A 24099-nucleotide genomic window follows, 5' to 3' on the forward strand; every position below is an offset into this window, starting at 1 on the left:
AGACTGTAAACCATCTGCCTACAACGAGGGAGACCCAGGTTTAGTCCCTGGGTCGGGAAGATCCCCTGGAGAAGGACATGGCAACCCACTCCAGTATTCTTGCCTGGAAAATCCCATGGACAGAGGAGCCTGGTGGGCTACAGTCTGTGGGGTTGCAAAGAGTCAGACACGACTGAGCGACTTCACTTCTTAAAGAGGAAGCTACCAAAGGTTACTAAGTGTTAACGTCTAGGAGTTTAATTTAGAAAATGCAGATTAAACATTTGAATCTTTTTTAAAACTGAATTTGTTGCCCTTTTACTTGGTCTAAAAATATTTTTAAGAGGCAGTAGCAAAGAACTGCAAGATACTACTATCACCAGGGAGAAACTTATTTGAAAATAATATTCAAGAACCGAAAATAAAAATGCTTGAGAACTAGTAGCAGGAATGCCAGCTGGTTAACTATGAAAAAGAGTAAGCGTGGACTTTGGAGTAAACAACAGTAATTAGACTCTTAGGGAGGTTTTGAGCATTTCTGATTATCTAAGTAGATGTGGAAGTGAATTATCTTGGTTCTTTTGAGAGTCAAATGAGAAAGGCCTAAGCAGCTGCTTCCATTTTTGCCCTTAACTGTTTCTATCTTCATGTGCATATGATCAAGGCTAATGAGATATAACAATATTGACAGTCAAAATAATAGAAAAATCATGATACAGTATGTTTTTGTATGTGAAACATGGCAGGAAAACTACAAGATAGAATTAAAGAGATAAACATCAAAGTGACCGACATTGAAAAGAATTTTGATTGTTACATCAGAGCACAATAAACACAATTATACGTGGTATAGTATGTATATGATGTGTATGTATATATGCATTCAGTTAAAAGATCGGACATTTACTCTTTAGGACTAAATGGGCATTAATTGGATAGAAAACTATGGCCTAAGAGTTTGGTTGGTTGACCTACATGAGGCTTTGTTTTTTTTAATTCCAGTTTTATATCTATTCCAGGCAGTGGGCATCACTCTTCTTGGGCCTGCCTAAAATTTGTGCTGTAAACATGGGTAATTAATTCCATGAGTGTTGAATAGCAAACTTTTCTGTTAAGAGAACTCTTGATTTTCTGCTGGGCACCAGCAGCAAGAATTTATTTACAGGCCTTTGTTGTAAGGAATCTGGGATCAATTTTAGAATACCTATCCTTTAAGCAGAAAAAAAAAGTTTGATACTATCAAATAACAAAACTAAAACAATTTAGTAGTAAGTTTGATGTCCTTCATTCAGAGAAAGACAGTCCGTGGATTGGGGGAGTACAGTGTCTTATAAGCACTGTTGTAAAGACATTTGGTGCAAGAGTGAATTTATAGAGCTTTAGTGTTTTAAATTAAATTTTATTGGAGCATAGTTGTTTTATGGGCTTCCCAGGTAGCGCTACTGGTAAAGAACCTGCTTACCAGTGCAGGAGTCATAAGAGACATGAGTTCAATCCCTGGGTCGAGAAGATCCCCTGGAGGAGGGCATGGCAGTCCACTCCAGTATTCTTGCCTGGAGAATCCCATGGACAGAAAGCCTGGAGGGCCACAGTCCATAGCGTCGCAAAGAGCGACCACCACTGAAGTGACTCAGCACTCATGCCCACATAGTTGTTTTGTGATTTTGTGTTAGTTTCTACAGTACAGCAAAGTGAATTGGCTATCTGTATATATATTCCCCCTCTTTTTGGATTTCCTTCCCATTTAAGTTACCACAGAGCACTGAGTAGAGTTCTCTGTGCTACACAGTGTTGTTCAAGCACTAAGTCATGTCCAACTCTTTGCACCCCATGGACTGCAGCACGCCAGGCTTCCTTGTCCTTCACTATGTCCTGAGTTTGCTCAAACTCATGTCCACTGAGTCAGTGATGCCATCCAACTATCTAATCCTCCACCTCCCCCTTCTTCTCCTGAGTTCAACCTTTCCCAGCATCAGAGGTTTTTTCCCAATGAGTCGGCTCTTCACATCAGGTGGTCAGAGTATTGGAGCTTCGGCTTCAGCATCAGACCTTCCAATGAATATTCAGGGTTCATTTCCAATGGGTTTAATGGGTTTGATCTCCTTGCTGTCCAAGGGGTTCTCCAAAGAGTCTTTTCCAGCATCACAATTCGAAAGCTTCAATTCTTCAGCACTCAGCGTTCTTTATGATTCAACTCTCACATTTGTACATGACTACCGGAAAAACCATAGCTTTGACTAAATGGATGGACCTTTGTTAGCAAAATACAACCCAGTAGGTTCTCATTAGTTATCTATTTTATACATATTATCAATAGAACTTTAAAAGAGGCAATATGGAAATGGATTATCTAGAGAGGTCGGGAAGGGAATTTCCTTACAAGGCTGCTGCTGCTGCTGCTAAGTCGCTTCAGTCGTGTCCAACTCTGGGCGACCCCATGGACTGCAGCCTACCAGGCTCCTCCGTCCATGGGATTTTCCAGGCAAGAGTACTGGAGTGGGTCGCCATTGCCTTCTCTGCCTTATGTGGCTAGCAGGTCCTATTTTCAGGGTAAATCAAACTCATGCTCAGCTGGAAGACTGTGATTGTGTGTTAGGATTCCTTGACAGGTGTTTCCCTCACGTGCAGGCTGAAGTAGGTGTAGACTTGTGATGTGGGCTGCACCCCTGGGATGGCCTCCATGCTATGTGTCTCAGTTTAAGAATTAGTTTTATCAGTATCAGCAGAGGCCATGGATCCATCTAGGAGCTAGAACTGTCATTTGAAGCCAGTTCACTGGTGTCCCCAAAAGAATACAGATTTCAAGGAGTGAAATATGTGGATTAGATCTCTGAAAGGGATGCCTTCTTTCTTCACTCACTTGTGACAAGTCATTTTTAAGCCTGAAACTCGAGCTCTGATCTTCCTAGGTAGCACAGTGGTAAAGAATCCACCTGCCTATGCTGGAGACTCGGGTTTGATCCCTGGGTCAGGAAGATCCCCTGGAGGAGGGCATGACAACCCACTCCTGTATTCTTGCCTGGAGAATCCCCACGGACAGAGGAGCCTGGCGGGCTACAGTCCCATGGGGTCACGAAAGAGTTGGACATCACTGATTATGCACGTCATGTTGTCGAGCTCTGAAATAATTGTACAGCAGCTAATGAGTGTAAGGCGTGTAGCCCCTCTCCACGCAGGTAAATTGAAGCTGTGCGTGCAGTTTCGGTAATCACATTTCAGTTTCCTGTATGCTTTGATTAGCTCCTCTGTTCTTTCTCACTACAAATACACACACCCACACACCGGGGCCAAACCTTGGAAAATTACAATTTTCCATTTTAATTTGAGAGTCACCCTGGTCACATCAACAAAACCCTTGATGGCATAGGTCCAGCTCCCAGCTCTGTCTGTTCATACTTCTGTGACCTTAAACAAATTCCTTCAGAGCCTTTTCCTTCTGCTTAGAGTCGAGACAGATGATTTTACAGATTGTTTCAGTTCTGTGGTCCTGATTTTAATTTCATTTCTCCTCTGTTGGAGACAAAATGGGCAATTGTAGATGGTCTGCTTCTGCTTAAGTTACTGTTGTTGTTGGGTTTTGTTTGTTTGTTTTTTTTTTTTTTGCATTTAAAGGAAAGCCTTGCTGCTGCTAAGTCACTTCAGTCGTGTCCGATTCTGTGCGACCCCCATAGACATCAGCCCACCAGGCTCCCCCATCCCTGGGATTCTCCAGGCAAGAACACTGGAGTGGGTTGCCATTTCCTTCTCCAATGCATGAAAGTGAAAAGTGAAAGGGAAGTCACTCAGTCGTGTCCGACTCCTAGTGACCCCATGGACTGGAGCCCACCAGGCTTCTCCATCCATGGCATTTGCCAGGCAAGAGTACTGGAGTGGGTTGCCATTGCCTTCTCTGAAGGAAAGCCTTACAGATCTTCTTTTCCTTTGGAGACTGAAAATTTGTTTGTTAAGGATTAAATGAGGCACTTTATTTGGCCTTGAAAGGAGTTCATGCTCAAATCTTCTTGATTGTGATGCTGCCGAATAATTACACTGAAAATGGAAAATTTGAATGTTTTAAAATATTTTTGTGCGTGTGCAAGGGGTATAATTGTATTATGCCCAGGCTAATGGAAAATTGTTTATATGAGGAAACCATGGCTGTGATAGAAGTAGCATCATGTTGTACTTTTTAAAAGATACTCACTATATAAAATCTAATCACTCCAAGGAAATTGTGTACTGATTAAATAGTAGTCAGTACTCAGCTATAGGAGGCCAGCTATTCAGACCAGTGAGAAGTTCGTTTAAATGCAGAAACCAGATGGTTTTCGTTAGCCACAAACCCTAAAATTACATAAATCCACGGATGCACTAAGCTATGGATCTGTGCCTTCTCCTTGCCAAGTTAGACTTCTCGGCCAGTGAAACAGAGAGTTCCTTGTTCCCTTTCTCTTTTAGTTGGGACTGTGTGGGGAGGAATGCTGCCAAGCCAGCTCTATAAGGAATTTTGATCTCCTTGATGATAATAAAGAGAAACTTTTTGGAGAAAGGGAACACCCAGTTTGAAAGACAGTGAGAGAACTTGTTTGAGAAGTTGGTTTTGTGCTTGTAAATTGCACCGATTCTGGCTAGGTGTAGGTTTCCAGGGTCACTTCAGCAGAGTGGCCCAGATTAGGTATATATATTTTATTTGTTTGTTTTAATTCTCCTTCAGCTTTTTAAAAGCTATTCTCTAGCTAACTTTCTTTTGGAAAGTCCATTTTCACTTGGGTAGCTTATCTGTATATGATGACCCTAAAATACGGAGCTGGCAGCAGATGGTTGTTTTTAAAAGATTGACAGCATTTTTTAGGTGTAGCTTTGGGTCTCTGTAGTTCAGAGCATTCTGTAAATAGCCTGTTGCTTCTGAGGCAATGTGCATGCGCCATTGTTTCGGCCGGTTATTCTGTTCCTTGTCATTGAGCACTGTTTTCCCATGGGAAAGCATCTTTGGTCTTATGATGTCAGTGGAAAGTCATTCAAGTTATACGAATTATCTTCAGTCTCTCTGAAATGCAGAGACTATGAATGGCCGCTTATAGCAGGGTGCCAATCTTTTATGTGTTGTCTTAGACTTCTGCCAAGTAACATTAAGTTGTTACTTTAGATGGTGTTAAGATGAAAGCAAAATTAAAGTAATAGTTATTTAAGTGGGTATATTTCCCATCCACTCAAGAGTTTATCGTTTCTATTAAAAAGAGAAATGTTTTGTAAAAGTTAGGAATAATTACCTTTAGGATGACTTGGTCACTAGCTGCAAATAATTTACTCTAGGATGGAAAGATTTCAGTTTTAAGAGTGTTCATTTTAACAAGCCCTGAAAAGGACATTGTGTATGATGTATTAAGCCATTTTTTGAGGCTTCATTCAGGGAAAGGGATTTGGGTGAACCTGTTGGGCCCTTGGAAGGCTAGGTATTATCTTCTGTGTGACCCCCTTGGCGTGGTCATGGTCTCCTTCTGTTTGACTGCCAGCGAGTGAGTGGGCTGCTCTCAGAAACCAGGCTTTGTTTCTTAGATGGGTTATTTGACACCAGTAAGGATCCTGGGTTGTTTGTCTTAATTAACTGAACCAGGGATATGTTACTTAAAACCTGAAATTCTTTGCAAGCAGACTTCATTAAGAATAGAAAAGTGTCAGGTTCGGTTTGTTCTCTACTATTCCCTTACTCTGATCTTGCGCATGGCTGGTGTTGGCTTGGAAAAGAATTTTTGCCTGAGAAATACGTTTTTGTGATTGAAGTATTTATTTATAAAGGGCTTCTTGTAATGTCAGATGTCACAGATATGCACATACAGCCAATTTTATAATTTCCAGCATAATAAGTTGTCCTAAGTATTCAGGAATCAAGGTTTGAACTATTAAACAGCTCCATTCTAAGAAAGTGGGCATGTTAATGATCATGACTCTCCATACTTTTTTTTTTTTTTTTTAAGTTAATACTAAATCTCATCTGGTAGAAATCTGAAAGGAATTGAAGCATATGTCTTCTTAACTCCCATTGTCAAAAGGAGAAAACCATAGGCAATTAAAGATGTATTCCAGTAAGATGATAGGGCCATAATCAGTTCATTTGAGGGGAATGAGAGAGTGATTACCACCACTTGGTAGTGGGAATATAGAAACATACAAACAGATGGCAATTAAAATAACTGTAAAGTCAAAAAGACAGAAGAATAATGAAGAATGGAAAAAATAGAAAGACGGTAAAAAGTCAAGGTAGGAAAAGTGGAGAAACATTTGATGTGTTTGTCTGATAGAGTGGCCAGTTGTCTCAACTTACCGGTGCCTCTGACAGTTTTAGCGCTAAAAGTCTCATATCCTGGAAACCCCTTAGTCCCAAGCAGACTGGTTGGTCATGTTATTATCAGGATAAGCACTTGCCTGACTTACTGCTTTGTCCCTAAAGACATAGTGCCTAGCATGTATTGTATACTCACATTTACTGAATGAAGAAATGTTAGTTGCTTTATTTATGTATTATTGCCATTGTTATATTTTAGTTGCCACTCAGCAGCAAGGAGGTGAAAGACTTCTTCAAGTAGGTAAAAGAGAAGCAATGGCCTAATCTTTAGGAATGTCCTATTTGTGGCATTGAAGGATTTTGAGTTAGTAAGAGGATAATCAGAAAAATAGAGAGCCAGGCTAGTTCATTGCAACAGAAGCCAAGGGGAAAGACTTGCAAGGAAGAATTCAGGTATGGCAAAGAAACGGAAAAGTAACAGGTATTGGAGAAAAATACTTCCCTTTCTCGGGAAGTTATATGTAACCTTTGAGAAAATTGTTCCAAGGGTGGGAATGTAAACCACACTATAAGAGTCTTAAGAAGCAGGTAAGAAGGTGGTATCATTGAGTATTTAAATCACCATCTGATAGGATTTGTTGGAAAAAATGAAAAACTAATAGTTCTTCTGGAGCAAAGATAGGTAAACTGGGGGCCACTGGCCAGATCTGGTCTATTACCTGTTTTATGAAGAAAATGTTCCTATGAAGCACCACACCCATGTTGTCTGCGGCTGCTTTTGCACCGCAGCAAGGGACTTAAGGGCTTCCCAGTTGGCGCTAGTGGTTAAGAACCTGCCTGCTAATGCAGGAGACATAAGAGACACAAGTTCGATCCCTGCGTCAGGAAGATCCCCTGGAGGAGGGCACGGCAACCCACTCCAGTATTCTTGCCTGGAGAATCCCATGGACAGAGGAGCCTGGCGGGCTGACATCCGTAGTGTGGCAGAGAGTCCAACATGACTGAAGCGACTCAGCACACACACAACAGAGTTGAGCAGGTACAAGAGACTGTACGGTTCACAAAACCTGAAATATTTACTATCTGGCCTTTGACATAGAAAATATGTTGACCCTCCCTGCTCTAGAATATAACAGAATGGAAGGAAATATGTTTTGTCTATTTGCTTTTTTTTTTTTTCAGTAGAGGAGATCCGAGCATGTTTGTGGATGTATTGTGAAGCTGGAGAAAAGGAAGAACTTATTGGGTATCTTATTGTTGTGTAATAGGTTACCTCAAACCTAATGGTTTAGAATAACAAAGACTTATTATCTCACTTTCTGTAGATTGAGAATTTGGGAGTGTCTTCTGGGTGGTTCTGGCTCGAGTTCTTTCTTGAGGTTTCAGTCATGTCAGCAGATGAAGGCTTGATGAGGCTGTAGGGTGTTTCCAGGCTCATTAATGTTGCTGTTAACAGGAGACCTCGATTCCACATTACATGGGCCTCTCCAAAGGGCTGCTTGAGTGTCCTTTCAAAGTGGCAGCTGGACACCCGCTCCTTCCCAATACCAAGTGATCCCAGAGAGCAGCGAAGCAACCCTAATGCCCTTTACAGCCTTGCCTTGGAAAACATATATCATTTTTGCCCTATTTTATTTGCTGCAGCAGAAAAACCCTGAATATTTTATGGATGACAGTGATGAGAGCATTAATCTAGGAAGTAGGGACTAGTGGGACTCTTGGAAACTGGCTGCCATGGGGGAGAGAAATTGATACCTCATGTTCCTTGAGGGGAGGATTTGGAATGAAGGGCTTTCGTGTTGACAAGGAGATAGAAACTGTGGTGAACTCACTGTGGAGAATCTGAGGTACAGAGAAATGCTGAAATAGAGAGGGGGGGAGTTTATTCAACAAAATTATTGCCAACCATGGTAAAAGATCATTAGTCTCCCTGTTCAGTTAGGGGTAAGTTCTCGAGATTCTTAGACTGGAAGTCTTTGGGACAAGAATGAGTTTGAGCAGAATAAAGTACCATGGCGAATACAATGGTGATTTCATTGTTAGATTTTCAATTCCTTGACAGTGGAATTTAAAAATAAATGTATTAATACATAAATTTTATGTATTTATATTATAAATATATTTTATGTCCTTCATTGCATCTAATATGGGGGGCCTTGTCTATAGGTATCTGACTACTTGACTTTCTTGCAATGTTATTATCTTACTACTTAATTCGGTAAAATGGACAAAATTTATATGCTGTTTTTTGAGGATCAAGGCATTGAATTTACTCTTATTCCCTCAGGAAAACTGTGAAAGTTAACGTTTGTGGAGCATTCTGCTCAGACGGTTTCTTTGCATCTGTTGGAGCATGGGCCTCTCGGTTTCCGACCTGGAAATTACAGAGGAATTCCCTGGTGGCTCAGATGGTAAAGCATCTGCCTACAATACGGGAGACCCGGCTTCAATCCCTGGGTCGGGAAGATCCTCTGGAGAAGGAAATGACAACCCACTCCAGTACTCTTGCCTGGAAAATCGCATGGACGGATGCTGGGTAAAGCCCCAAACTGGGGAGCTGAGGGATCCCAGCTACTCTGCTGATGATCCAGTACTATGGTTTGCATTGCTGTTTGTTATCTCGGGCATCAGAGAAACAGAATCTTACTAAATACATTTTACAAAGCAGAACTAGAAATGTTGAAAATGTTACCTGAAACATGGTTTTAGAGATTGTGCCCAGGAGCTTTTGCTCAGGTCTGAGAGGTCTCAGTTGGGTTTACTGCAAGATTTTTTTTTTTTTTTAAAGGATAAAAATCCTCTTAGGGATTTATGGACAAAATATATATGATGATGACTAGAATGGACAGATGTTTGATCTATTTTTACATTTCTGTGGGAAGAAGTGTCAGGAAGCTCTTTCTTTAACCGAAATCTCTTGATGTAATTTTAGTGTTGTTGTTTTTTTCCCTCCTGTGAGCAATTTTTAGACATGATACAAGTTATTCTAGAATCGCCCGGTTCCCAGCTACATGAATGGCTTCTGTTGGGAGTTAACTCTTCTTGGCATGGACCTCACACATTTCCTCTGCAGCTGGATTTAACCAGGAAGGAATTACTTGGCCACCATGTCTTGTCTTTTGCTACTTTGGTTTTGAATAAGACTTTCACTCTTGCCAATTTATTTTTCATCTCTTGCTGATTTTTTTTCCTTTTTGAGCTATCAGAACCTCGTAAGTGGGGTAGTGTGGATATTTCAGAACTTCCATTTTCCCCTTTTAAAAATATTTATATGGGAAATTCCCTGGTGGTCCAGTGGTTAGGACTCAGTGCTTCACTGCTGTGACCCAGGATCAATCCCTGCTCGGAGAACTTGGCGTGGCCAATATGTGTGTATATATATGCTGTGCTGTGCTTAGTCGCTCAGTCCTGTCCTACTCTTTGCAACCCCATGGACTATAGCCCACCAGGCTGCTCTGTCCATGGAATTCTCCAGGCAGGAATACTGGAGTAGGTAGCCATTCCCTTCTCTAGGGCATCTTCCCGACCCAGGGATCAAGCCCAGGTCTCCTACATTGCAGGCAGATTCTTTACCATCTGAGCCACCGGGGAAGCCCAGCACACATAAAGCTTTACCCATAGAGATTGATAATTGAGAGTTCCCAAGAATAGAGCTGTTTTTTGCATATGTCCATGCCATGTTTCTTCATAGCCCTTCCTCCAGCCTCCACCCCAGAGCTATGGATTTCTGTAACTAACCGAAAGCTCCTTTTGCAGGTGCCCACTGACGGCAATGCCGGGCTGCTTGCGGAACCCCAGGTGGCCATGTTCTGCGGCAAGCTGAACATGCACATGAACGTGCAGAACGGGAAGTGGGAGTCGGACCCGTCGGGGACCAAAACCTGCATCGGCACCAAGGAGGGCATCCTGCAGTACTGCCAGGAAGTGAGTCTCCGTGCTGGCCGGTGGTTCATGCTGGGCCACATGCGTGCTTCTTGTTCATTTAACTTCTTTCACGTTTGTATTTTATCATTTGCAGTGAACATCTTGGTTCCTAATGATTCCCCATACCATATTTATTGGCTTTATCCTACAGTATGCATGAATATTTTTGAAATTATTTACTAAATTTCCTAAACTATTAGTAAAACCAACTTAAGTATAATCTTGTATGTAAAATATACTTCCATTTTTTTAAAAAAGAGGAAACACTCAACTGAGCAAACTTGAAGGTATCTTGGCACTTCTGTTTATCTTTAGAGTGTATCCCACTATGGCTGTGTAGTCAAGGTATTGTGTTTAAAAGTAACTAGAAATTGGGAGATTGGGATTGACACATACACACTACTATATATAACCAATAAGAACCTACTGTACGGCACAGGGAACTCCACTCAACACTAATGGTCCATGGGAAAATAATCTAAAAAGGAACATAGATAACCAACTGATCTTGCAGTACAGCAGAAACTAACATAAATGAACTATACTCCAATAAAAACTCTCTAGAAATAAATAAAAGTGACTAGAATTAACTTTATGTTATCAATTTGATATATTTTAGCTCGTTTATCTGTTTAGATTTAATTTTAGTTTTTTACTCCTTCTTGTTACTATTTGAAAACGTAAAACACTTAGATTATTGAAACACTAAAGTAAGAAGTTGCCCTCTGAAATCTCACTTGCCACCCATCCTCTATTAATAAATATTTTCTTCATTCTTGATTTACCCTTCTTGCAAAAGAAAGAATGGATACTTTTCCTTTTTTTCTTATAAAAAATGTAGCTTACAGTAAGTACTGTTCTGTGCTTTGCTTTTTTACCATAACTTTTAGATCCTGGAAATCACTCCCTTGCCATTTGTAGAGATCTTCAGCCTTCATGTAATTTTTCCGAGTTTTCTTGCCATTATTGTATAGGGTATTTTTTAAAATTAATTCAGTTTAAAATAACTGGAGTTGGGAAAGCTTGGAAAATCTGGGGCTGCACAGAGTCAGACACGACTGAAGCGACTTAGCAGCAGCAGCAAGGCATGTTATCCCACATTTCTAGATAGTTATATATTCCTACAATATGTGACTCTCTGTGTTTTAAGAAATTTTCAAGGAATTAGTCTTATGCCTCTTGACAAAGCAAAATTTCTTATCTTCCATAAACAAGAGATAACCTACCAACGTTTTCTTTATTATAATCTTTTATGTACAAGAAGATTTTCTTTGACCTTTTTGGATTCAAAATGTGTGTTAATGAAATATATATATATACCCACATGTATATTTTCATTGATAGCACTATAAGAAAAGACCATCTCTAAATTCTCCTGTGTTTTGAAAAGCAAAATGACATGGTGTTATCACAGTCTATTGCATATCAAGTTATTTCTGTCTTGAAGGAGTATGAACCATGATGTGAAAAGATACTTCTTTGTACTTAAGTAGAAATCACTAATATTTGCATTCTTTATATTTTTCTAAAAAAATTTATTATATAAGCGCTGATAACAAATTTACTTTGCCTAGCTATGACATTTCTAAAATACACATTTTTGGAAATAATATTCACATTCAATTGAAGAGTTCCTATAGTACAGTTTTGTGGGTAAGTTACGAGTTTGGTAAATTGGGACTCTGCATGCATGCTTATAGGTTTTAGATACTATTTTACTTTTCTGGATACACCTGCAGATTAATGAATATTAAATTCATTTTTCTGAAGGCTGCAACTCATTTATTTAATGACATTGATTGTATCATTTTCTGTTGAATGACCCTTTTGATGTACATATCATAGTTAGCATCTAAGGTTTTCTTCAGTGTCAGTTATAAATAGTCAGATGTTTTTACTTGCATGATGACTCTATAAAAATCACTCTTCATAACCCTGAGAACAACCCTTATTCCCACTCCACTTAGAGATCCCACTAATGCCTGGGTAGCTTCGCTTCCTGTTTTAGTCTGCTGCTTGTCCCAGAGCTAAGCCACAGAATTGTTCTTTCCAGTCCCAGACTTTGCCAGATTGTTGGTGGTCATAGCGTGGTGGGAGTGGGTGGGGAGAGGGAGAGTGAGCCCTTGGGTGTTTCTCCTTCGTCTTGAAATTCTGGTCTTACCTGCTTGTCTCAGCTCACCACCCACAGAGATCATGTACAAGGATGCATACAGGCCAGAGTCTTAAGATGGATTAGACAAAAGTTAGGCTAGAGAAGTAAGAAAGGGTCCAAACATCAGGCCTTGTGAGCCCTTTTAATGAATTTAGTCTCTTCTGTTAACAACAGGCTTCCCTTGTGGCTCAGCTGGTAAAGAATCTGCCTGCAATGCAGGAGACCTGGGTTCAATCGCTGGGTTGGGAAGATCCCCTGGAGAAGGAAAAGGCTACTGCCCTCTCCAGTATTCTGGCCTGGAGAATTCCATGGATTATATAGTCCTTGGGGTCACAAAGAGTCAGACACAACTGAGCAACTTTTACTTTTAGAGAAGGAAATGGCAACCCACTCCAATATTCTTGCCTGGAGAATTCCATGGACAGAGGAGCCTGCTGGGCTATAGTCCATGGGGTCACAAAGAGTCGGACACAACTGAGTGACTTAATACTTCTTCTTTCACTTTCACGTCTGTGACAACAAAAGTGTCCCTGAAGGTGTTTTTTTTTTTTTTTTTTTTTTTTTAAGAAGAATAACTACATTAGCATTTCCAGAAGTCACCCTCTTGCTTGGTTACTCTGACTGCATATCCAATTTCTCAGTTTCCTGGGGACCAACTGGAGCTTATTCTTCCCCCTCACCCTATTCCACCAGTGACTGTAGGCTGTCAAGGTTTTAGACCCCATGACCTAGCAGGTAGGAGAAGGGAGCAGAAGTGAGGAGTCATCCCAGACTTTCCCGAGGAATTTTACTGGTGCTTAGATGTTAGGAGGGAGAAGGCAATGGCAACCCACTCCAGTCCTCTTGCCTGGAAAATCCCAAGGGCGGAGGAGCCTGGTAGGCTGCAGTCCATGGGGTCGGGAAGAGTCGAACACGACTGAGTGACTTCCCTTTCCCTTTTCACTTTCAGCATTGGAGAAGGCCATGGCAACCCACTCCAGTGTTCTTGCCTGGAGAATCCCAGGGACGGGGGAGCCTGGTGGGCTGCTGTCTATGGGGTCACACAGAGTCGGACACGACTAAAGCGACTTAGCAGCAGTTGCAGCAGCAGATGTTAGGAGACAAATGCTTGTTTGTGGCTTTTTAAATATATCTTTCATTAAAAATATTTCAGTGCAAGATGATTATATAAATACTTTTCTAGAGCCCAATGGTTCTCTCTTCCTTCTTCGAACATATATCTCTGGGTGCCAAGGATACAATAACAAGTAGAACACAGGACCTGTTCTTAAAGGGGGATCTCAGGGGCAAGAAAGGCTTACAAAAAATTGAATGGTGATGATGTTGGTATATGGTGATAATGTTGATGATGCTAGTGCCATCTAACTTTTATTGAGCATTAACAAGGTATTAAGCTATCTTGCCAAGTGTTTGCCCTCATTTTACCCTCATGATGCCTCTGGGGAAGAATCCTAAGAAAGAACCCTGGTGAGTTGCAACCTTAAGAGAATTAAAGTAAATCAATGGAAGATAAGCAGTAGCTAGAAACTGAGGCTCAGAACCAGGAGGTATTGTGTGCTGGAAGTCAAGCTAGGTTAGTATCTAAACGAGAGAAATGATGGGGGTGCAAATGGGATTAAGACCACAAGTTCAGTTCAGGTCAGTTGCTCAGTCGTGTCCTACTCTTTGCAACCCCATGAACTGCAGCACGCCAGGCTTCCCTGTCCATCAGCAACTCCCAAAGCTTGCTCAAACTCATGTCCATCGAGTCGGTGATGCCACCCAACCATCTCATCCTCTGTCGTCCCCTTCTCCTCCTGCCTTCAGTCTTTCCCAGCATCAAACCAGAAGTGGTTGAAGTGTAATTTTTGACAAGGCAAATCATGACTGTGTTGCACAATGAATGCATATCAAAGACTTTCCTCAATTCGTTAATTAATCAGATAACCTCTAAGGTGTTATCCAGTTTGACTTGAAGAGATTTAAATTCTTTTTCAACAGACTTCATTTCCAGGGCTGTCAATAGGACTCATCCGATCTGCAGTGCATGAAGCAGGAAGCATCTGCACTGCTATCAGATCAGTATCTGCCCCTACAGGTAGCCTTGTTGCTGTTGTCCAGTTGCCCAGCCCCATGTCCTGCTCTTTGCAACAGGCTTACCTACAGCCAGTCAGTCAGAAGAACATACCCCATTGAATCAGATCTCGTTTCCCCAGCACTCCCAGACTCTGGAAGACAACACCTGTATTTCACTGCTGAGACACCCAGTACATAATCTCCTTTGTCCATTTCTGAATCATGGACGTTGTTTTATAATAAAACAGCCTCCTAACTTGGCAAATGGGAGAGCAGTTTTGAGGGAATAGCATGGGAGGAAAGTGAAATTGTGGTTGGTTACAGGAAGAATAACATGTCTGGGTGATGCAGCCATCTGTGGCCTCTTTGAGGAAAGACCAAGAGGCAAAGAACTTGTGAGCAATTCACGGGAAAGGGAGAGGCTTTGTTTTTTGTTGGGCTTTGTCTTTTAAAGGGAAGGAACCTAAGCTGAGGAAATTGTAGGAAGAGTAGGTGTCCATCATATGAAAACTAGGCTCAAGTGTTAATAAAAATATAGAGAAATGAGATCCTGTTCATAAGTGATTAGCTGAGTCTTAGAAAAGAAAAATGAGGAAGAAGGGTGAATTTAGTCAGTTTATATTGACAGGTGCTTGAAATCCACTTGTACATGGAGAATATTTTTTCCTACTGATGGAGAGAATCTTAGGGTGGGGATAACTTACAGAATTTTTAAAGCGGCATCCAGAAACTGGATCCTCAGACATTGGAACCGAAACTCAGTGCTTCCTGGAATTTCTCTGTTGGGATCTCTTGTTATCTGCTTATCCTTATCCTTTATGTTCACCTCATTATATCTGCATAAGATGGGCTTCCCCTAGGAGGTCAGGGAAAATGGCAGCCAGTAGCTCTGGGAATGTGTCTTCCCATCTTAGAATTCCAACCTCATCCTGGTAGTTTGCACGCTTAATTCCCAGCAGGGAATTCCCGTTGTTCCTGCTTTTGGTCATGCACCTATCTTGGGACCAGTCATCATAGCCACCAAGGACTCAGTACTGGGACTGGCTTGTCGTGGTCATGAGGGTGTATGGTTTGTTTGGTAAGCCAAGCAGAGCCACCTGGTGCAGGGAGAGGAGCTCTTGCCAGAAAAAAAGGGGTGATGAGTGGCATGGAGGCAAAATAGAATAATGACCACAGCCCAACACAGTGGGCTTGGAAGCACACAGAGCCTTTTCAAAGCTTTGTAGATTGGAGAATGGGCATCTAAGGAAATTCATAGTACATCATGATTTAAAACAACTTTTGGGAAGGTATGAGGGGGCGGTGTTGTTGATGAGATATTCGCTCAGCACCTTTAAACGGTGTTTGACTTTTTCTATTGAATAATGCCTCCTAAACGGTCAACTTGTAACATTCCTTATTGGTATTTTAGAGTCTTCCTACTATTTGCCATGTTGCAGGTAGTCTGAAATTTTTCTTTTATAACTAGAAATACCTTTCATTTGTAAGACTGAATACTTTTGTGGGCTGTTGGGAAATGGTTTTTTTTTCCTTTTTTTTTTTAAATTCCATGTTTTTATTTTAGATGATTGTTTGATTCCTTGTTAATATAGCCAAGGAAAATAATGTTCATAATTTTTTCAGCTCTCCTTCTCACAGGTTTTGTAAGATACATTATTTTTGTATTCTTAAAGTTTAATATTATGGTCTGTTCTATTGCCATAATTCTCAGTCATAGGTTCTGCCTTTAACTTGATTCATTGTTTGCAGCCAATCCTTTCAGCAAAGGATCTCAATTTCTATATTTTTGATTCCTCTCTTTCTTTGAATGCCATCATCTTGCTGCTACTGCTGCTAAGTCGCTTCAGTCGTGTCTGACTCTGTGCGACCCCATAGATGGCAGCCCACCAGGCCCCGCCGTCCATGGGATTCTCCAGGCAAGAGTACTGGAGTGGGGTGCCATTGCTTTCTCCTGCCGTCATCTTAGTTATTTCCACAAGTTGTTCTTATTAAACAATAACTTAGTTATGTATAGAATTCCAGGTTGACAGGTATTTTGTTTAGCACGGTTAAGGTATATATATCCTGGGACCTACCATTGTGCAGATTCCCATTTTTTAATATACCAAACTGTCTCCATTTACGATGCTCTTCATTTACTGATTATTTTCTCTCAATAGTGATGAATCATTTTTTTCTTTATGTTCTCAGTTCCTCTTGTGACCAAAACACAGATGTTTTAGAGACAGCTGGCTGAGTCAGAGAGGCAGCTGTGAGCAGTCTGTGATCCTAGGACAGAATGAAAGCAACTGAACTCATGACTATGACCTCATTTTGACCTTTTGCTAACCAATTTAATTCACTTGTTAATTTGTTTTTCCAAAGAATTGCCTGTATAGCTGCACCTCCTGTCTGTTGGTGCTTAGCGTAGTGTGATGTGTCAAATATTATTATTTTGATGGTGAATTATCTAGTCCATGTCCTTTATAGTCTCATGCTTCTCTCGTTTTATATTCCCTGCTACTGGTTGTTTTGTCATTATTATTATTTTTCTTTTTTATTTTGTGTTTTGGTTGTGCTGGGTCTTCATTGCCACACAAGGGCTTTGTCTAATTTTGGTGCATGAGCCTTTAATTGCAGTGGTTTCTTCTGTTGCTGAACACAGGTTCTAGGGTGCAGTAGCTTAGTTGCTCGGTGGCATGTGGGATCTTCCCAGACGAGGGATCGAACCCATGTTTCCACATTGGCAGGCAGATTCTTAATCACTGAATCACCAAGGAAGTCCTGGTTGTTATTATTAATACTGGCATTTTTGCCTCCTGATTTCTTTGGTCCTATCATTGGTCGTGGGCAAGGTTAGGAAGAAAAAAGTAAAAATTGAGGCTTCCCAGGTGGTACTAGTGGTAAAGAACCCACCTCCCAATGCAAGAGATGCAGGTTCAATCCCTGGGTCGGGAACATCTTCTGGAGAAAGAGATGGCATTCCACTCCAGTACTCTTGCCTGGAAAATCCCATGGAAGAGGATCCTGGCAGGCTACAGACCATGCGGTCACAAAGAGTCTGAGATAGCTGAGCCATTGAGCATGCACCTTAACTCCTGGTGAAAAGCCCTTATAAAGTTTGATTGGGAAAATAGTTTGAAACTTAAGTTTGTGTAATCAGCATTTTATCTCATTTCATCCACATTCTTGGTACCCATACATTTCCTCCTGTTCCCTAATCACAATAGTTATGTTTCTGCCTAGTCATCGTTTAAATACTGGGCACTTTTGAAATATAAAAATTTTCTTTACATTTTTTTAATTAGCACAGTGAGTACCATTCTTTTATTTTTCTCCATCAAATGTGTATTGAGGACTGGTATAGACTAAATATTTGTGTCTTTCCCAAAATTCTTCTCTGGTGGCTCAGTCAGTAAAGAGTCTGCCTGCAGTGTGGAAGACCCAGGTTTGATCCCTGGGTGAGGAAGATCCCCTGGAGAAGGAAATGGCAAGCCACTCCAGGATTCTTGCCTGGAGAATTCCATGGACCGAGGATTCTGGTTGGGCTACAGTCCATGGGATCACAAGGAGTAGGACACGACTGAGTGACTAACACTCACTTTTTCCCAAAATTCATATGGTGAAGCCTTAAGTCCCACTGGGATAGTGTTTGGAGGTGGAGACTTTGGTAGATAATCAGGGTTAGATGAGGTCATGGCGGTGGGACCTTCACGATGAGATTGGCACCCCTATAAGAAAAGACACCAGAGAACTTGCAGAGTTTGCTTTTACTGCCCTGCTCACATAAAGAGGGGTGGTGAGCACCCAGAGAGAAGGTGGCAGTCTGCAAACCAGCAAGAGAACCTTCAACAGAACTCAACTCTGCTGGCACCCAAGACTTCCAGCCTCCAGGACTGTGAGAAAATAAATTCCTGTCACTTAAGCCAACCAGTTGATGAGTTTGTTACGGTAGCCTGAGCTAAGACTGGGACTTACTTTAACTCCTTTGGGCAAAAGGATTATAGGCTCAAGGTGTCACTGAGAATTACAGTTCCTAAAGATCCTGCTTTATAAAACATTTTAACCAACACTTGTCCCTGACTCAGCATGAGTCATCATTTAGCAGCTGCTTGTGGACGGCCTGTTGTTGGCACAGAGACTGGGACTGAATGAGGCTGGTGCTCGGCACTGCTTCCTGCACTGACAGTGAAGTGAAAGGCACTCAGTCCTGTCTGACCCTTTGCGACCACACGGACTCTACAGTCCACGGAATTCTCCAGGCCAGAATGCTGGAGTGGGTAGCCTTTCCCTTCTCCAGGGGATCTTCCCAACCCAGAGATCAAACCCAGGTCTCCCGCATTGCAGGCAGATTCTTTACCAGCTGAGCCACAAGGGAAACCCCTCATAAAATGACAGAGCCCCCTCCATAAAATGACCTTGGGGTCCTCTCCTGCAGAGACTGTTTCTTTCCATTGACAGAATTCCAAAGAAATTTTTAGCAAGAATTGAGGGTTGTTGGCCCATCATCCACATTTGCCCTGAGTTTATTCTTGCCCAGTTAAGATGCAGGTGCTGAGATAACGCTCAATAAACATGGTCTTCAATATTCAGTTAAACCTACCAAATGATCACTAAATACACTCCCTGAAAACAGGAAGCAAACCCTAGATTATTCTTTATGTGACCCTGTGGTAATACATTCTGTTGAACTTTTTTTTTTTTAGTAGTACTCTTCTTTTTTTTTTTAATTTTTACTTATTTCTTTTTGTTTGGCTGTGTTGGGTCTTATTTGCAGCACATGGGAGCTTTAATCTTTGTTGTGGTATGAGGAATCCTTGATTGCCGCATGTGGGATCTAGTTCCCTGACCAGGGCTAGAACCTGGGCCCCCTGCACTGGGGACCTCAGAGTCTTCGCCACTGGACCACCAGGGAAGTCCTTGCTCTACCGTTGCCTGTTGATGAACTGTGTCTTCCAGCAGTTACCCCCTCCCCTTCAGTCTTGGTTGGACATGAGACTTGTTTTAACCAGCAGAATGGAATGGTAGTGACACTGGTTTACTTCTGGGTGTGAGACTTAAGAAGGCCTGGAAATTTCCCCTTTTGCACTCTGGGAAGGAAGCCATGGGGAGAAACCCGAGTGGAAGAGAATGGAGGCCCTCATTCAGTTGCCCTTCCTTGCGATACTCTAGCTGATAGCATGTGAAGAAGAATCACTTGGTCAATTCACAGAGTTGTCAGGAGTTCTAATTATTATGGTGCAGTTTGCCTCTAAGTTGGCTCCCAAAGTGCTCACCTCCCCTCTGGAATTCACATCCGTGCATAGTCTCCTCCCACTGTGCAGGAGGATGCTACAGAAAAGATGCATGTGATGTTTGAAGCTAGATCATAAAAGGCACGTGGCTTCTACCTTGCATACTTTTGCTGTGTTGGAAGCCAGCCGCCGGGTCGTGAGGATACTCAAGCAGCTCCGGAGACATGTACATGTGCTAATACGGACCTGAGTGTTCTGCCAGCAACCAGCACTCACTTGCCAGGCAACTAGGAAACTACTTGGAAGTGGATCCTGTAGTCTAGTGAAGGCTTCATTTGACTGGAGCCGTAGCTGACATCTTGACTGCACCCTTTTACAAGTCAGGATCACTCAGCTAAGCCACTTCCAGATTCCTGACCCACAGAAACTGTGAGATAAGAGATGCTTCCTGTTTGAAGCTACTAAGTTTGGGGATAGTTTGTGTGCAATAATAGATGACCACAACAGACGCTCCCTTGATGATTGTTTGTGGTCCTCTGGTAGTCCTCTGGTAGAAAAAAAATTCCTTCATTCTATACTAGATGGAGAAAGTGCTGCCATCACAGAAACAATTTGAAAATAACTATATAAATTATTCATCATCTAACAGCCTACAGTGGCCACTTGCCTTAAGGAACTATTATATTATCTAGCCATTGGTCTCAGGAATCTAGGAGTCTTATAAATATAAGTAGATCCAAATTAGGATAGTATTCCCCTCGAAACATATGTTATAAAGGCTAGGAAGAAAAATTAGAATTTTTAGATTTTGTTGTCCTCTTTCTTTTGGATGAAATGAGACTTTAAAAAATAATGTTTTATTTAAACTAAAGGCTTTAGGTTGAGAGAAGAAAAAATTGAAAATACACTTCAGTTCTTCGTCTGAAGTATCATTCCATCCCCAATTTTTTCTTCTTATACCAAATTAATTCAGGCCAATTGAGCAAATATTTACTGATTCAGGATAGGATTTTGTGTAAAGTGTTGCTGAGTGGCCAGACATCATTCTTGGCTCACAGAAAGTGAAAGTGTTCGTTGCTCAGTTATGTTTGCTTCTTTGTGACCCAATGGACGTTAGCCCGCTAGGCTCCTCTGTTCATGGAATTCTCCAGGCAAGAATACTGGAGTAGATTGTCATGCCCTCCTCCAGGGGATCTTCCTGACCCAGGGCTTGAACCCAGGTCTTCTGCATTGCAGGCAGATTCTTTACTGCCTCTGTTGGCTCTTAAGGAGCTTCTAAGTATACAATGAGACAAACTGAGAAAAGAATTGAGGAAATTGAAAATGTGGATGAGGCTGTGAAGTAGACGATTTTGATTGTGGGGATTTGGGATCTAACCCTAGAAGTGAGTAAGGGCTATGTGATTATTTTCAGCAAGACTTTTCTGCTCACGATACTAATAGAAAGATTAACCTATATGCAAGGGTGATCTGGATTGAGAAGAGAAGGGGATTCAGGGAACTTCCCTGGTGGTCCAGTGGTTAAGAATCCCTCTTGCAGTGCAGGGGATGTGGGTTTGATTGGTGGTCGGGGAACTGAGATCCCACATCCCAGGAAGCAACTAAGCCTGAGAGCTGCAAAAACAACAAAAATCCTGCATAATGCAACTAAGACCCAGCACAGCCTAAATAAATAAATATTTAAAAAGAGAAGGGAATTCAAGTCTCAAGATGCTAGTGTGAAAGGCATGGGAAAGATGATCCTGCCCATCGCTCTTGTATAGGTGAACACATATGTGATACCTCAATTCAGTTCAGTTCAGTCGCTCAGTCGTGTCCAACTCTTTGCAACCCCATGGACTGCAGCACGCTAGGCATCCCCGCCTGGAGAATTCCTCACCACCTCCCGGAGCTTACTCAAACTCATCTCCATTGAGTCGGTGATGCCATCCAACCATCTCATCCTTTGTTGTCCCCTTCTCCTCTCTTCAATCTTTCCCAGCATCAGGGTCTTTTCCAATGAGTCAGTTCTTCACATCAGGTGGCCAAAGTGTTGGAGTTTCAGCTTCAACATCAGTTCTTCCAATGAATATTCAGGACTGATTTCCTTTAGGATGGACTTGTTAGATCTCCTTGCAGTCCAAGGGACTCTCAAGAGTCTTCTCCAACACCACAGTTCAAAAGCATCAATTCTTTGGCGCTCAGCTTTCTTTATAGTCCAACTCTCACATCCAGATGCTGTTACAAGGGAACTCTTAGGGTCAAGTGCAGTGAAAGGGAAGCATGGGCCTCTCTTTTGAAACTGCCTTCAAATGCAAGCCTTCACTCTGACACCTGAGCAGTCCAGGAAAGCTGCCTAACGGATCTTAGACTATGTCCCACCTTTATGATAGGAGCGCACAGGTGTGTATTGTAAAAGTTAAATGTTGTCAGTTAAATGAGAAATTATAAAAGTCTGAGTACTGTTCTTTCTCTTCTTGTAAGGAAAAAGTTAAAACACAGGCTCTTTGACCCTCTCTAATATGCAAAGTACCTTCTGGGACTCAGGGGTGTAGAGCAGGTGTCAGTGACTCTGCTTGCTTATGCTGGGAACAGGTCTCTGGAGGGAGTTTGAGCAGGTTAAGCCTTGAGCACTGGCTGAGATTTCCAGCTGGGAAACTTATGCGCATATGGCTTTGCTTCTAGTCTCTTCTATTAGATTATGGCTATCCTTTCTTTTTCCTAAGTGTTTTCTTTTCCACAATTAACAGTATGTGTTTTCTGTTTCTTTATCCTCCTTGCTCTAAATGAACAGTTGTTTTGTCTATAAATTAACAGAATCATAAGACAAAGCACACCAGTGCCTGGCCCAAACAAAAGCTGATGAGTTGAACAAAGCAATTTCCTTTACCCAACTGTCTGCTCTAAAATATATAACCCCAGACAAGACTTCTTTGTCAACTTTGCTGTCTTTGTTTTTTAGTTATGTGAAGTTAAAATTAATTGAACACATGTGGTCCTTTTAATCTAATCAACTTTGAGGGCATATGGGAGACATGCTGCTATTGTAGAAACTGAAATATTCTTGGCCATTATTATTTTGCTGTGTGTGCCGTCCACCTTTGTGGGCTTAAAATTGACCCAGAAATGACAGACACCTATGAGTAGTTGTTTTAGTATTTGAAAGATGCAAAAATTCATATTATGTGAAAATTTTTTGAATAGAGGTACCCTACCTGTATATGAGTTCAGTTCAATTCGGTTGCTCAGCCGTGTCCAACTCTCTGTGACCCCATGGACTCCTGCACACCAGGCTTCCCTATCCGTCACCAACTCCCAGAGCTTGCTCAAACTCATGGATTTTCTAGTAGTCATGTATGGATGTGTGAGTGGGCTTCCCTGGTGGCTCAGCTGGTAAAGAATCTGCCCTAAATGTGGGAGACCTGGGTTCGATCCCTGTGTTGGGAAGATCCCCTGGAGAAGGGAACTGCTACCCACTCCAGTATTCTGGCCTGGAGAATTCCATGGGCTGTAATGTATAGTCCATGGGGTCGCAAAGTGTCAGACATGACTGAGCACCTTTCACCTGTGCATGAGTACAGATACATGTTTTGCATTATTGGTCTGTATAGTTATAAGGATTGCTTGCACAAACTATAGGATTCAGAGGTGAAAGAGATGAAATCAGTCTGGATATTTCTTTGCACACCATTAATCATTTTTAATCAGATTAATGTTTCATGTAACCTTTGTCCTTGGTACTCTCTAGCTGTTTCCTAAATGCATACTCAATTATTACGTATTTGCAGTAATATTATGGACTTTTATATTTGACCTCTTATTTATTAAAAATGTTTTGCCTGTATTGTATTTTTCTTTCTTCTTTTTAGCTTTACTGAGATAGAAATGACAAATAATCTTGTGTAGACTGGGCACTTGACACACGTATATATATCAGTGCTGCCCTCTCAGCTTGTCCCCGCCTCTTTCCCCTGCTGTTCTTTACGTGTGTTCTATTCCTGCCCTGCAGACAGGTTCATCAGTACCTTTTTCTAGATTCTCTATAAATGCACTAATATTATGATACTTGTTTTTCTCTTTTTGACTTCACTCTATATGACAGACTCTAGGTTCATCCACATCGCTACAAGTGACCCAATTTTGTTCCTTTTATGGGCTTTTTTAAAGCTTGTTTGTTTATATGCATTTAAAATTTTTATTTTGTATTGGAGCATACTTGGTTAACAATAGGTTGGACATTTTAAAAATGAGAAAATGAACCCTAAGTTAACAGAAAGACAGTGAGGATCTTGGCTATATGTGGACGGACACATCTATTTGTGTCTTCAGTCGTGTCCTGTCCTGTTTATTTTGGTATACCCCTCCCGCGTTTGTCTCTACATTCAGCATGTTGGTATAATAGTGACTCATACTTTAAACAGGATTCTTGCACAATATTTCCCAACTCTGTATGAATGTATGCATATGACAGTATATTTACATACAGTGTCAGAAACAGACTTGGGCCACATTAATGGGAAATAGGCTGGTGCCCT

General features: G+C 41.5%; 1 protein-coding gene across 6 annotated transcripts in view; it reads left to right on the forward strand.

Moving 5' to 3' along the window:
• Window positions 1-24099, forward strand: part of APP (amyloid beta (A4) precursor protein) — a 313659-nt gene that overhangs the window by 58577 nt on the left and 230983 nt on the right. For all 6 annotated transcript variants that reach the window (XM_010838453.1, XM_010838454.1, XM_010838449.1 and 3 more), the window contains exon 2: window positions 9998-10165. In XM_010838453.1, coding sequence (XP_010836755.1) covers window positions 9998-10165 — 168 coding nt within the window. The remainder of the gene's footprint in view (window positions 1-9997; window positions 10166-24099) is intronic.

The sequence above is a fragment of the Bison bison genome, unplaced genomic scaffold (genome assembly GCF_000754665.1).
Source record: "Bison bison bison isolate TAMUID 2011002044 unplaced genomic scaffold, Bison_UMD1.0 scf7180017864094, whole genome shotgun sequence".
NCBI lineage: Eukaryota > Metazoa > Chordata > Mammalia > Artiodactyla > Bovidae > Bison > Bison bison.